Source organism: Lynx canadensis, chromosome B3 (genome assembly GCF_007474595.2).
Source record: "Lynx canadensis isolate LIC74 chromosome B3, mLynCan4.pri.v2, whole genome shotgun sequence".
Taxonomy (NCBI): domain Eukaryota; kingdom Metazoa; phylum Chordata; class Mammalia; order Carnivora; family Felidae; genus Lynx; species Lynx canadensis.
In genome coordinates, this window is record NC_044308.2 from 19344960 (window position 1) to 19360303 (window position 15344).

Here is a 15344-nt window from a genome sequence, read left to right on the forward strand (position 1 = left end):
TTCAAAACATCTTTCCAATATTTTATAATTTTCTGCCTGTAAGTTTCACATTTTTTCAAAAATTTACTCCTAGGTTCTAACAGCTTTTATGCTACAGTGTTTTATCATTTCTTTTATCTTCTCAGATGTTGCTGTTGGATAGGTAGCTACCGGTGACGAAGCACCCTGTTCAATTCTATAACTAATTCTAATAGTCTCTAGATTCTCTTGGATTATCCACGTAGTTATTTATACCACCTGTCAATAATGACATTTGACTCTTCCAAATCTCTCTTTCTTTCTTTCTTTTTCTTTCTTTCTTTCTTTCTTTCTTTCTTTCTTTCTTTCTTTCTTTCTTTTTCTTTCAACATTGTGGTGCATTATCTGGGACGGAAGGGTAAAAAAAGAGGCTAGTTTGGTTCCTGCTGATGCATATTTTTCAATGGAGAAGATCCAGAGCCTTTATCAGTCTGAAAGGCATCCATCTCTCTCTCTCTCTCTCTCTCTCTCTCTCTCTCTCTCTCAATTACTTTTGCACCACTTAAAATACATGGAATCAGGTTATCAGTTGCATAAAAGAGAGTAAAACAATTGAGCCAGGAGTTAGAGCATCACAAAGACCCATGAGCACAGCAGGGCTGTGAGTCAGGGCAGGTAGGAGGCATAACACTAGTTGCCCATTAAGGGTTTGAGGAAAGGGTTTCACAAAGGACACAGACCAGAGAATGCAGCAGGAGACAAAGAGCAGGGAGCAAAGTTATCAGAGGTGACACACACTGTGTGGACCCAAACGGCTTCCATCCCTTGTTTTCCCTCAGTTTGCTTATCCATAAATCAAACCTAATAATATCTACATCTTATTTATGAGTCACGAATTCTCCCGGCTGAAAAAGGCAAATAAGGTTTTTAAAAGAGTTCTTAGTGAATAGGTAGAGGTTGGAATGCTCCAGGCCTTTTCCACATTAGCAGTTCACTTGGGGGAGGGAGGGAGAAAAGCTGGTTTTGGAATAAAGAGTAATAGGCTCTCCTTGAGTAAACACACACACACACACACACACACACACACACACACACACACACAGTCTCTGAGACTGCTTGGATCCCCAACCAACTAATCCCTCCGTTTGCGAATGACACCCTGCCTCCCGAGCTGGGCGAAGGCACCACGGCAGTCTACCCTGGCTGCATTGGACAGAACTGGAGGGTCCTTGAGAGACTCCCCAGAAGGTCCCAGGTCGGGGCAGGTAGGTACCTGGAGGAACCTCCCCCATGGGTAAAATGACAACAGCACACTGCGTATGAGACTCAGCTCAGTGAGTCTGACAGAAGTTGTTTCAAAGCCCTGGCATTTTTTATTGTGGGGGACAGGAACTGTGAGGGGGAGGCATTGTGTGTGCCTCTCATTGCCATGTCCAGGAGCTTCACGGCTCAACGTCAGTTCCCCTCTGCTCCTTTAATTATAGGAGCCAGAAACCCAGGCACTTTGTAATTTACCGTGCAGTTTGAGAGTCACTTTGAGCTGAAGACAAATTGCCAGGCCACCTGGGCAGAGCAGCGAAGTGTAGCAGGAGCCGGGGGGCCCTAGCAACCAACGGGGATGGCGCCCCGAGGAACACCTTCTTCAGGCTGGACCATCAGCTGGGGAGATTTAGGAACCACAGGTAGAAATGAAGCCAGTGCTACCCAAAGGCAACATCTTCCATCACAGGGTGTTTGAAGAGACCTGAGCAAACTGTATAAAAGATACACAAAAAGATACGGTGGCATTCTTTCAGACACACTCTGATCTGCCGCCTGAAGTACAGAGCAAGCCGCAGAAATTGACTTTTCCAGAAGGCCACACATCTCACATTAGCAGCTTCTGTGAGGGACTTAGGATGCAGAAGAAATGTCATTTACATTGGGGCCACACCACACTTTGCTGGCTTCTGTCACGGATAATGATGAAACTAAATTTAACACCGCCTGGCACTAGGGTTTGAGTTATGAGCTGGCGCTTCCCTGTCGCTTCGCTTCATCCCTCTAAGTGTGGAGTTTGTAGGAGATTTGTTAACTGCACGGAGAGGTCCCCTGGTGGGACCGCACACTTCAGTCTGTTGCCCCTCCACGGGCCACAAATCAATCCCTTGCCCCGCTGCCATTCTGTGGGGTTGGCGCAGTGGGGGGAAGGGGGGGGAGGGACCTGCCTCAGCCTCCTTTGGGGTTATGCCACCTTCGTGCCCAGGGCTTGTCCTCTCTTGCTAATTGACAGTGATAGCGATGGCCCAGGCCGTGGGAGGGCTCTGGGCTCACTGACCAGGGTTAGGGCCCGGCCTGGGGTTTTGCTGCCCGACAACACTGATCTTCCCAACAAATGCAGCCAGTACAAACTGCCACCGTCCCTACAGTTGAAGATGGGATGGGAAAGTGACTCGCCTAAGGTCATACAGCTAGTGTGGAGAGCAGCCCTGAGAACAGCGACAGAAGCTCAGAATCAAAGCCAACTCCCCGGTGCCGGTGCCGGAAGGGGTCTTAAACGCAGGACCCCTGCCTCCAGCCCACCGCGCGGGTGCAGGGTCCTGAGCTGCCTGCAAAGCCTCTGACGGCTGCTTCCAGGCTCCGGGCCGCCCTCCCTCCTGGAGCCGCGGACACAGAGTCAGCACGGGTCCCCGAGCCTCTGGGCCACGCGCGTGTCACCACCGAGCCGCGGGGCCGCCCCGGCGCGCTCAGGGTCCGGAGCCCCGCGCCGCCCCCCGTCGAGGACAGCGGGTCCGGTGTGGCGGAGCGGGGATCCGAGGCCAGTGAGAGCTTGGTGGGCACTGAGGACAGCGCCCGCGGGCAGAGCGCGGCGCCCGAGACCGGCTCCCTCTCCCGCCCCGCCGGGCAGGTGCCCGCGCCGGGCCGGCGGAACTGCCCGCGGCGCTCCAGGCCCGAGTGGGCGCCCTGGGGCCACCCGATGGGTCCCGCCGAGCGTCCCGCGTCCCCAGTCGACTCCCCGCCGGGCGCCGCGGCCGCCCCCCGACCGCGAGGGCCGAGCCGATCGGGACCCCTGCCCGCGCGCGGCCGCCGCGCCGCGGGCCGGAAGGAGGCGCCCCCTCGCGCGTGCCCACCGGCGGCCGGGAAAGTTTTGGGCGCGCGGGGCCGGCCGCACTCACCTGGCCCAAGTTGAGGTAGCCGTGCGCCGCGGCCACGCGGTCCGCCGCGGCCGGGCCGCCCAGCACTTGCACTGCCCAGTGGTTGGTGTAGACGGGGCGCGGCGGCGGCGGCGGCGCGGAGCAGGCGGCGGGCAGCGCGAGCAGCAGCAGCCAGCGCCAGGGGCGCGGCGCGAGCGGCCGGAGCCCGGGCCCGCCGGCGCCCCCCGCGTCCACGGCGTCCACGGCGGCGGCCCGGGGAGGCGGCCGGGGCCCGGGCGCAGGCGGCGCGCGCGGAGGCATGGCAGCGGCAGGCTCGCGCGGCGCCCGAGCGGCGAGTGCGCCGGGGGGTGGGGTGCCGCCTTTTAAAGCCGCTCCGCGCCGGGGAAGCGCCGCCGCCGCCGCTGCGGGCGGGAGCGAGGGAGGAGGAGGCGGCCGCGGCGCGTTCCCGCCCGCGCGGCCCGGTGGCGCCCCTGGGCCCGCGCTCCAGCGGCCCGCACCGGGACCAGCGCGAGCCGGGGGGTGGGGGGAGGGGGGCACCGGGCGGTGCGGGCGGGCGGCGGGGGAGGCCCGAGACGCCCCCCACCGGGGAACTTCTCGCAGACTTTTAGGGCTCTCGGGACACAGGCCCAGGGCGGCCCCGAGCGGCGGCCCTGTCCGCCCCCCGCACGTTCTACCAGGAGCCCCGAGAGGCTCCCCCCCCCCCGCCCCCGCCTGGGGCAGCTCAGGTGAGTCCAGACCGGGGAGCTCAGGCCCGAGCCCTCCCACCCGTCGGGCAGCCTGGAGGCCTCACCCACCCGGTCGAGTTTAATCTCATTGAAGGGTGGCCTTGCTCATCTCAGTGTGAGATGGTGGGTTTGCAAGGGCTCTGGGTTCTAAAGGAAAGAAGCCCCAAGGAAAGACAGGGTCGTGGCCCGGTGGAGAACGAGGCCTGATTGGAGAGGCACGTTAAGTGGGGCCAAGACGGCTGACAGATTAGCCGGACTCAAGGAGTGCACAGCAGAAACCCCGAGGCGCAGCCGACCCTGGAGAAGCAGGTGGTACAGGTGAATCCCCAAGCTGTCTGCTTCGTTTTCTGTGTGATTCTTGGGCACGTCGCTGTCCCTGCTGAGCGCAGGGCTCCACCTGTAAATGGGGATGACAACAGTATCCACCCCATAGGGCTGTTTTGAGGATGACATGAGCTCTTGCGGGGCGATAAGCTGTCCATAAACGTTTGTTTTTATGAGCCCAGGGCCTGCCACATGGTAGGTGTTCACTCGTGTAGATTCTTAAAAGCTCCTGGTGAGCTGGTACCAGTCAGTGGGAAAGTGAGTTGAATCATCCTTGCCCCTGCTGCCTGGAGCAGCCTAGAATGCAGCAGGTAATTATTTGGTGCACCCTGGAGAATTATGGAAGTGTTCACACTGTGAACAAGCAAGTGGGGAGAGGTGAGGACTGCTTCAGAATCTCTTCTCCCATTACTTTCAGGACCCCTTGGTCCCAACTGGCTTCACATGGAAAGCAAGCCTTTACCCGGATGAATACAGGAGAGAAAACAAAACATAGGCCCCAGAAGGCCTTGAGGTGGGAAGGCAAGACGACCACTGATCCGATGTCCCGTTTCCAGAAGAAATTCCTATGGAGAGCTCGCTCGAGTCTGTGGCTTGGCAGATAGAGGTGGGGCAATAGGGGGCAGGAGGGGTGGGGAGAAAGCAGGATCTGTGGAGGTGGCTTCCCCGGGTCCTTTCCAGCCTCCCTCTCAGGAGCCCTTTGGTTTCGTAACTGACATGATTCATCCTTTCTGCAGGCGTGAGTCACCCTGAATGGAGGTGAGAGCACGGGAGGTATGGTAGGAGGCCCCACAGGGACAAACCAAATCCTTGTTCACAGGGCTTCTGCCAGGGAACCTGGAACCTGGGGATTCATTTCCCTCACATTTTTCTCTTTTCTGCGCTAGATGCAACTTCTCCCACCTCACTCCCCCTGGCTGAGTGTGATCAGCTCCCTGGACAGACACTCAAGGCCTGCCCCATGGCTGCAGAATCAGGCCCCTTGCATCCCCCTTACAGACGGCCTAGACGCTAGCCTGCCCCTACCCACTTAAGAGACAGGAAGCCCTGAGGCAAGCCGGGCTATCCTAGAGGTCACACCCCCCCCCCTTAGCCAAAATCATACCCAGAACCCTCACCCTGTCTCTTCCAGAGGTCGCCTAGCTGTCCACAGAGAAGGGACGCTGGACTGAGTCAGGGGGCTGGATTAGAAGTCTCACTCTGTCACTTTTCAGCAATCCATGTGGGAGACACCCGTCTCCCTTCTGGCCCCTGTCACCTGGACTGGGTCGGCTCTGTCGCAGATCCTGTGTTGTGCCTCTTCAAGTATGTGGCGCTCTTCAAGATAATGCTACACTGCACATAATCGAAGTTATTATGAAGCAATTCGTCCCTCCCCAGAGGGCCCCCACACACACCCTCCCACCAAGACAGCAGTGATTTTTGACAGGCAGAGATAAGAGTTTTTCCATAATAATTTAGCAGCTTCAGGGATTCAGCCCACTGAACTGAGGAGCCTAAAATGTGTCTGAATTTTTATTTGGAGGGATCTGAATTTATTTTATTAACAGATCTGGTCCTTGTGAGCTACACTTGGCATTTATTGTGGAAGTGCCCAGGCACTATTTTGGCTTCAATGTTCTAGGAAGACTAGCTTCCCCAAATGAACATCCTAAATCAAATCACCTCCTGTGGGTCTCCTATTGATTTACGTGGTGACGGGATTAGCTCAATCACAGAAGGACCAGCCCTTGTATTGTGATAGAATCTGTAATAAAACTTGGTTGGTCTTCCTGCAGAGAGGAGATTACTCCTCACTTAAGCTCCAGCCCTCCAGATGGGCCTTGAGGGTCCAACAGTTTGGGGCAGGGGCCAGGGTCGGGGTAGGGTGGGAAGAGGGCTGATCCTGCTTTCCTAGGTCAGAAGGCCTGGAGATGGACCGAAAGGTGACTGGAAGCTGGTCATCCATATTTCAGAAGTTTTAGAAAATGCTAGTACAGAGATGTGGTATTTATACTAGAATCCTCCCAAAATCAGAGAATAGGAGGAGGAGCCATCACTGGGAAGATGTTATGGAGTTATGTGTTCTCATGCGCACACTTGACCCCTGCACAGCAAGTACAGGATTGCATAGCTGGGGCCAAGCAACGCCCCGTACTTCCAGGACCGCTGGATAGCAGAAGACTGCACACAACCTTCTGAGGTGTGTTGAAGCAGAATTTGATGCAGAAGTTGTTTCTAGTTTAAGTAACAAACACTTTACTGAAAAATCGCATGTTGGAAACATGCTAGGTTCCGTGAGCCAGGGTGGCATCCATCAAACAATGTCTGATGGGCACCACCTTCAGGATATTGGAGAAGAGCGTGCACTCAAAGCTCGGCCTCACCACGAGTTGTGCGAAGTGTTAGGCAAGTTGCTCCATCATCTTCTGCTGGAGAGGGCAGTAATGCTGCTGTCCCCGTGCAGGGGCCCTGGGAGGCCGACAGGAGCTGTTCTATGCAGAGCCCCTGGCCCAGCACCTGATGCCGAGTAAGCACTCAAGAGTGGTAACAGTGGTGACCACGCTGGGCCCCGGGAGCCCTGTAGTGAGATGGGATGGGCAAGGCTGCATATTCTGTCCCTCTGTGGGGTTCACAGGCATGTACATGTTCCACCCTTCGGCCATGCCTGCTTGCATGTTTTCTCAGATTTTAACATCCCTCATAAGGGAGGGCCTGGGAAAGATCAGACCCCTGCCTACCTCCAGCCTCTTCACCCCAGTCCCAGAGAAGGCTTCATCCTGCCCTGGGTTTCTACAAACTAGGGGTCCCCCAGCTGGTTCCACTGTCTCCCTTTCACACTTCTCTTTTCTCTCCTTTCCATCCATCCCAAACCCCATCCACAGCTTCTCCCTCTAAGTGGTGGGTCAGGGGTCTTTCCCTCTCCATCCTTCTCTGAGCTCTGCCTTCCACTCGTGTTAAAGCCCATGTATCTTGTCATCTCCTCAGTGCGGGCTCTGACTCATGTTGGGCTCTCCTCCTTTCTGGGGGGATGTTTGACCATCTGTGGTGGGGAGGGCATGGAGCGGCACCAAGCCCATTCTCGTCCCACCCACTCTTTCCCTCTCTGGTTAGACTTTCTCTTTATATCTAGATCCTCATTGTCTTAAGAAAGAGCCTTGTAAAAACTGCTTCTCCGGCAAAACAATTATCTTGCAATTATGTATCTCAGTGTTCCTTTCATAAACTCCCACGGGGAAATTTAGTGTCAAACAAGGAATTTAGGAGCAAAAAAGCAGAAGCTCCCTGAGAAGCTCTTCCCAACTAACAATGAGAGCATTGCAATTTATCTGCTTTCCCTTTTTGCCCTGGCTTCCAGGAGGCCCAGAGTCACATGTGATAGAAAAATCACAATTGTTAATTTTGCCCTTGATGCAGCAGTTTTAGAATGCCTTTAGTTTTAAGTGCTAGAATACTCAACCAAAAGGAGCATGAACAGTAAGGACAGCTCATTATTTCACAAACAGGAATTTGGTGATAGGTGCATCCAGGGATGTTAATTCAGCAGCTCGGTGGTATCAGGGCTCAAGATAGCTTTTCTGTACTTTGCCTGGCTTTCTCCTCCTGTGCCTAAATCACGCGCTCAGATTGGAGCATTTTATTGTCTCCAGATAGCATCCAAGGAAGGAAGGGCAGGACACCCAGCTCATTTCCCCTCAGGCCCTATGGATCAGAACTGGGTCACAAGCTCACCCCGTCCGCCAAGCCGTCATTGACAACGTGAATGGGTTACCCAGGTTGGTTCCTAGCAATCTTGATTTCTCTCCTGGCGAAACATTACTGCCCCAGATTGAGCAAAATCCGAGATCTGTTTGCAAGAGGCTTCTCTAGGAAGGCTGTTGGGTGGGCGCCCAGCGGGTCTACGGGCTCCTCCTGTTTCTATTGTATCACCTTCCTGTGGATCCCGGGGCACAGGGCAGCCGCAAATGAATATTTATCGAAAGGAGGGAGGGAAGGAAGGAAGAGGCGGGGAGTTGCTCCCAAGCCACGCCCCCATCTCCTTACCATGCAGACCCTGGGGATCACATTGCCTCTTACCGAAGTCTGGCATATCAGCAGCAGGGTATGTGTGAAGACATCACTCTGACTCCAGGATGAGTTTTGGGTTCGTTGCCTAAGTACTCTTCCCGAGTGAGAATAAATTAGAAGTTGGCTCCCTTCATAGTCACGGCAAACGGAGCGAGGCAGAAGACGGGGTGGGAGTGGGGGAGGGGGGCGGTTTGCAGTCACAGACCAGGAGAGAAGAGCTAGACAAGAATCATTTTGGGAACCTGAGCGTATAAATCGGGAGTGGGGGAAAGTGCATCCCGGGGGACGTAAATGAAGTAACCTGGCTGCATAGGGTGGCAGTATTAGCGGTTTGGAGTCTTCCTGGAAAGTTCCTCTACCTGGGAAGTGCCCACCCCCCGCCCCAGCTTCTCTCTTCCTCCAAAGAAACAAAGGCCAGAGGCATGGACACTGTTACCCTTCTGTCCTCCCGCCCCTGGGGAAAGGGGTCTCCCTGCCCCTCTCCAAAGCCATCCCTCTCCCTGTGGGGTCTTGCTTTGCCTGTTGCCCACACTCCTGAGCAGTTCATGGCTTCCTCTCTCCAGACCCTTCCCCGGCAGCAGATTTCCCAGAGCCCCTCACCCTACAGAGGCACACTTACCCCCACCCCCACCCCATGCCCCTTCCTACCACCTCTCTTCCTCTCCTCCTTCCTTCACAAGCAAGGTCCTGGAAAAGGTCACTTTGCTCTTCACCTGAGTGTTACCCTGGACCCAGCTTCCTCCTGACTCAGCAGCTGCACCCTGCAGTGCAGTTGGAGAAGAAACAAAACCACCCTGGGTCTCCCCTGACACTCGTCATCACACACCTCTGCGGGCATGCTGAAACCCAGAACGCACTGTTCTCAGTGACTGTGTCTACCTTCCCGCCCTCCCCCACCTCCTTGCTTGCTTCCTTCTAAACTCTTCCCAAGGAGAGACCTCTCCCCTCCCCCACCTGCACCTGCCCTGTGGCTCTGCCCACCCTCTGCCCCTGTGGCACACCCCCACTTCAGTCCTGCCTGACCCCACCCCACCTCAGGCACCAAGGGTGTCCCTGTGGCAACTGCTGACTTATCTCTGTGCACTTCACTTGGATGAGTTTCTCCTGCTGAATTATCTCTGTTTCATTACAAACATGCTGTCATTCCATCCACCTTTAAAAAACAACATGGGGGGCACCTGGGTGGCTCAGTCTGCTAAGTGTCTGACTCTCGGTTTTGGCTCAGGTCATGATCCAGTGTCGTGGGTTCAAGCCCTGCATTGGTCTCTGTGTTGACAGTTCAGAGCTTGCTTGGAACTCTATCTCTCTCAAAATAAATAAATAAGCCTAAAAAAAAAAAAAACTTGGAAAAAAACCAAAGCTACCCTTCAATTTCCTTTCTTCCCATCATAGCAAAACAAAATGCTCAAAAGTTGCCTTCATCCACTGTCTCTGTTTCTCTCATGCTATCTCTTACACTCACTCCAATCAGACCATGCCCCCACGCCCTGTCCCTGTCCCCAGCAGCCCCCAAGTTGCTAAGTCCAGTGGTCAGTTCTGAGTCCTCATCCTAGGAGCCCTTCCCCGCAGCATATGACATGCAGAGTGCCTCTTCTCCTTGAAGATTTCCTCATGTGGCCTCCAGGATACCCCTCCCCACCCGCCTGCTTCTCTTCCCGGCTCTGTGGCTGCCTCTCTGCCCCCACTGACATTCTTCTTAGCATTGGGTACCCAAGCCCCAGTTCTCGATCTTCTTCTCTCTCCTTTCCACCCTCACTCCCTGGGTGATGTTGGCCATTCTCGTAACTGGGGTGCCTGGTACATGCTGATGGTTCCCATCGTGTGTCCCTGGCTTGGACCTCGCTCCTGAGCTCCAGACAGCTGATGACTTCTCCACTGGGGTATCTAAGGCACATCACAAAAACTGAACTCCTGATCTTCTCCACCCCACCTCTCCACCCCCAGTTTCCCCTGCCACAGTAAAGGGCAACTCCAAAGCCTTGTTGAACCCTCTCCTCAAACCTGCTCTTGGGCTGTCAGTGAATCTGGTTGTTTCTACCTTGGAAATCCTATTTTTCATCACTTCTGCTACCACCCTCATCCCTCACCTGGTGGAACTCAACAGCCCCCTAAATACCTACCCTATTCTGCCCTTGCCCCCTTGAAATAATCCTCAACACAGAGGGTCACCTGAAAACCAAGGTTTGACAGGCTGCTCCTTGGCTCCTACTTCTCCCAAGGCCTCGGGTCTCACACAGCAAAATCAAAGTCCTTATGATGCCCCAAAGATCTCATAGGGGTCTGCCAGATACTAGAAAAGTGTTGAACGAGGTGGTTCAGGCTTCTTGAAGGAAGTGACTTTTAAGCTGAGCTCCAAGAAATCAACAGGAAATACCCAGATGAGTGGACCATCAGTCAGGTCTAAGTGGGAAAATAGAAACCACACCAGTTATTTACAGTAAAGGGAATTGGTCACACAGGTGATTGAAAAGCTAAGATGGTGGGTGAAGGAGCAAACTGAGATTAACAGTCTCCTCCATCCCTGGGGGTGTTACCCAGGTGTTCCTCACCTGTTGGCAGGGCACCTGGCAGTGGGACTGGCATGTGCAAAGGCCCTGAGGCTGGAGAGAGGTGGTATGATAGAAAAGCTAGAGAGGCAGAGGGGTGGAAGCATTGATACTGAAAGGAGAATGGATTAAGAGGGGGCAGGAAGGACAGCCAGAAGCTAGGCTGTGATGGCTTCATCAACCCTGGCAAGAATTTGGACTTGATCCCAAGAGGAATGGAAAGCTGAGGAGGAATGCTCCCACTGTTCCAACCAGCCTCTCCTCAGTGGCTCTCAAACCCATATCTGTCTACAGCCTAACTCAGTCTTCAGAAGGTCATACCTTGGCTCCCACATCTTTATCTCTTTACTCAACATCTTCATTGTCTGTGGCCCCTTAAGCCCACAGTGACCTACATCAGCCTCTTCACCTCCAACCTGCCCAGCTCCTGGCCTTGAAGGTCTTCTGTGGCATCGACAGAAGTGCCATTACATCAGCAACCCCGAGTAGTTCTGCCTGATTCTGACCTCTCTTCCTGTTTCGTCCTCCCCATCCCTGTTGAGGTCCTCATCATGCACACATGAGGTGTTGTGATCACTTCCCATGTGGTATCTCTGGCTCCGACACGCTGCCCCCCACCCCCCCAACCACTGACCCAAGGCTTAGTTTCCTTAGATCATTTGCAGCCAATAGGGTGGAGACCAAGCTCAGCCCTGAGTCTCAGCGGTGGAGACACAGCCCTCACCGCCTTTGCAAGCTGCTGCTATCTTTCTTGCTCTTCCTGTCCCACCATGGGCAGCTTGACTTTCACCACCTTCCTTCCTGGGCATGCCTTTCTCAGCCCTCTGCACACACAGATAGATTCATGCTCAAAGGCTCCACCACACGTCCCCTCCTCTGTGAAGCTTTCCTTAACCGAAAGTACCCCTCCCACACGCCAGCCCTCCCGTCTTTGTCCCCAGGCAGAATTGCTCACCCTGACCGTATTGCCTTATGCGTTGTGGCCCAACCATGATGACTGGTCATGGGATCTCTCACGCCCAGCTCAGTGCCCGACTGGTGTTGGGTCTCAGTAGCTGCTTTTCATCTCGTGGGGTTCCCTAGGCCCCCCTTTCCTCCCTGGAAAGATGAAGCCTTAGCCCTAGTGGTCTTGCTTGACACTTGTTTAAACAAGATAGGACCTGGGTCTAGCATTTTCCTCTTCCAGAACCTTGTGGAAGGGATTGGCTGCTCTGATGTTGGGTAGGCTGTGCTGTGAAGGGAATGCAATAGGTTAAAAAAAAAATCAGTTAGAGGGGCACCTGGGTGGCTCAGTCAGTTAAGTGTCTGACTTCGGCTCAGGTCATGATCTCACAGTTCACGGGCCCAAGCCCCACTTCGGGCTCTGTGCTGACAGCTCAGAGCCTGGAGCCTGCTTTCGATTCTGTGTCTCCCTCTCTCTCTGCCCCTTCCTTGCTTGTGCTCTGTCTCTCTGTCTCTCTCGTTCAAAAATAAATTTAAAAAACACTTAAAAACATTAAAAAAAATCAGAGCCCTGGACTCTTTTCCATAAATGTGATAGCCAGCTATAATCCTAAATGTCACTCTTTCCAGGTTATCTTTCCCTCACGATTAGGTGGCAGTGATTTTTCTTGAGAGTCAAGAACAGAAGAGCTGATTGTAGATATCCAGGAGCCAGCAGCAGACACAGGGCCAAGGGCCATAAGATCTGGGTCTCGGTTTCTGCTGAACAGGCCTGTGATCAGGGCAGGCTTCAGGCTGGCTGAGCTGGGACCCACACGAGTGCAAAGTGGCTTTATGACAAGTCAACGCATGAAGTGAAACAAGGTCCAGGCAGATGAGAGAAGGCTGGTGACCACAAGGCCCCAGGAAGCAAGACACAAAGGCATTCATATTCCTTTGCACATGCTGCTTTGGTTTCTCCTGATTTTGGTGTAACTTCCTACAGGATTGCCCTGCAGCCCAGTCTCTGGGGCAGGGTAGGGCAGCGGTTAGGGCTGTGGGCTCTGGGCTGAGCGTGGAATCCAGCCTGGCCCTTGCTGGCTGTGTCACTTTGGACAGGTCACTTATGCTCCTGTGCCTCAGTTTCCTCCGCTGTTCATGATACTTAGAGTGGCACCTCTTTGTAAAGAGTGAGTGAGGTCATCTGTGTGGGATAAGGGCAGCCCTTGCCACTCGTAAGCTGGCATCAAACCTCCCCAAGATATGTGTCCTTGGTTTGGCAGACGCTGGCGGGGGTTGTGGTGACAGCAGAAGCGTGGGGTGGTGGGGCACCATGCCGAGTTACATTTAGACGTTACTAAAACCTAAGTGGTTCCTGTTATCTTGCTTGGATCTACATGGTGGATTTAGGGCTTCCAAAATCCACTTGAGGCTTTTTACATCCTCCTCACTATTTATAGTCTAAGCGCTCCCAAATCCCCAGTGCCGCCAGAATCCTTCCCGCTGTGTTTTCTCTGCACCCAAGCTCACTGGCGGCTGCATGATCCGTGGCCCCTCTAAGCCCCTCACTCTGTCTCTTCCAGGATCGACACCATCCTCCGGTTCCTCCCACACATATGCGCTCCAACAATGCTACCAGTTTCTGCCATCCCAGTCAATTTTGAAGGTGGAAAATTCGGTAACCAAACAACAATTCTGTGGCTCGGGTGATTTTGTGTCCGGCTCTTTTCCCTCTGGACTGGAGCTGAGTCCCTTACTCTTTTTCTTCCTCCTTCTAAGCCCTTTGCACCTCCATCCTGGAAAATTGATCTTTCACTAGAAACCAGTAAAATGAAGCAGCATGCCAATGTGGGTCACAGGTGGTCACCATCGTTAAGAGGGAAACCGAATTCATTCCTCACCCTTGGGAACCTTCTCACTCATGGCCAAACTGTGCCTCTCGAAGCTCATGGAGGGCTCATGGCATACAGGCCACGTGACAGGAGGTGACCGTCCCATGGAATAGACAGGGAATGGTCCCAATGGAGTAGGATTGCCCAGGCAGGAATATGAGAGGCAGCATTCACTGCGGTTAGAGCAGAGATTCTTGAACTGACCATCTGGGTTCTCATTCCAGCTCTGCCATTTCCTAGCTGTGTGACCTTGGGCAAATCGATTAATCTCTCTGGGCCTCAGTTTTCCCAATTGAGCATAAGATGGGCATAATATGTGTGTTCACCTAGAATGAGTCAATGTGTAGATAAAGTGGTCTGACTTGGGCCTTGCACTTAGACAGCCATGTAAAAGCTATGATTATAAGACCAGAGGTTTGGTGATAACCAACTGCTTCTTGTAAATGTAGATGGTGCTAGAAGTGTCTGTGTATGTGCAGTTGTGTTAGCACAGACGTGCTCTGGGCTGGCCGTCCCCACAGGGCTAGCCTCCCATCTCTACCAGGAAAGATGCTCCATATCCCAGGCCTAGAAGGAGCACACAGCCCAGGCAGCATCAGCTCCCTCCTAGCATGTGCGTGATAAGAAGGAGGGAAGCAGGCAAGGAAGGTGGGGGTGGGGGTGAGGTGGGGTGGGGGGGTGGGGAGGACCGGGGAGAGGACTGACCAAGGAAGAGAAACACACTCACACTTATTGAGGCCCCCTAAGGCTTTCTTGTGCATCTGCATCTCATTTGGTTTTAAAACTGCCCTGTGCAGTGGCTATCTTTTCCCTTTTTTTACAGATAAAAAAGCCAAGACTCAGAGGGAAGAAGGGCCTTACCCAAGGCCTCCCACCCCCTGAGGTTAAGTGAGCTAGCAAATATTCTGATGGGGTGGAGGGGGTGGTTGTGAAAGTCTGAGACAAAAGACAGAGGGAGGAAGCCAAGCAGTGCTCAGAGGTCCCTGTCTCTTCCTGCCAAACAGCAAGGGAAATCCTTGGATGCTGATCAAGGCACGAGAAGCCTTGAGGGAAGGGGAAGCTGATCTACCCGTGGGTCAGTAGAAACAGAGGGCAGACCTGGGGGAGTCACTGATCATCAGGGACTATCTGTGGCATCCTCATCCCAGGGCTGTGCTTCTGGGGCCCTTGGAGTCCCTCCAGAACTGCTCCCTGGGGATCAACAGGCTGCACTGTCGCCTCCTAGAGGAGACAGAAGGAGGGGGATGGTGTGCCTGAACTTGCTGGCCTTTAAGCTCATGAAGGAGGCCAGGACACCTGAGCTGGGAATAAGAACTGTCAACTCAGGAGCTGCCTTGACTGTCTGTGTCACTCTCCGGACCTCTCTGTCAGGGAGAACTCAAGAAAGTGAGTCCCTTGCGTGGTGGCAAAACCAGCCCTTTGGAATAGAAAGACCCGAGATGCACCAACACCCTCTTCCAGAAGCAGGGACGCTGCCACATCTGAGGGCATTCATGGTCTATGAGCCTGGGGTTAAATGTCTTCGTAGCATGGTTGAGGGATTTGCTGGTGGGGTTGCCAGATAAATACTAGGTGCCCAGTTCAATTTGAATTTCAGATAAACAATAAAAAAATTGTTGAAGTATAAGTATACTCCACACTATAGTTGGGATATACTTATACTGATAAAACGATCTGTTATTTACCTAAAATTCAAACTTTCCTGGCTGTCTTGTTCTTTTATTTGCTAAATCTGAGGATCAAATGCTCAAGTTGGAATTGAGAAGGCAATGTATCACTAATAATTTAAAAAGAAGT

General features: G+C 53.6%; 1 protein-coding gene across 2 annotated transcripts in view; it reads right to left on the bottom strand.

Annotated features, from left to right (window-relative positions):
• The window catches only part of PCSK6 (proprotein convertase subtilisin/kexin type 6), a 193216-nt gene extending 189824 nt beyond the window's left edge, over positions 1 to 3392 (bottom strand). For both annotated transcript variants that reach the window (XM_030317512.1, XM_030317511.1), the window contains exon 1: positions 3114 to 3392. In XM_030317512.1, coding sequence (XP_030173372.1) covers positions 3114 to 3392 — 279 coding nt within the window. The remainder of the gene's footprint in view (positions 1 to 3113) is intronic.
• Positions 3393 to 15344: the final 11952 nt, after the last annotated feature.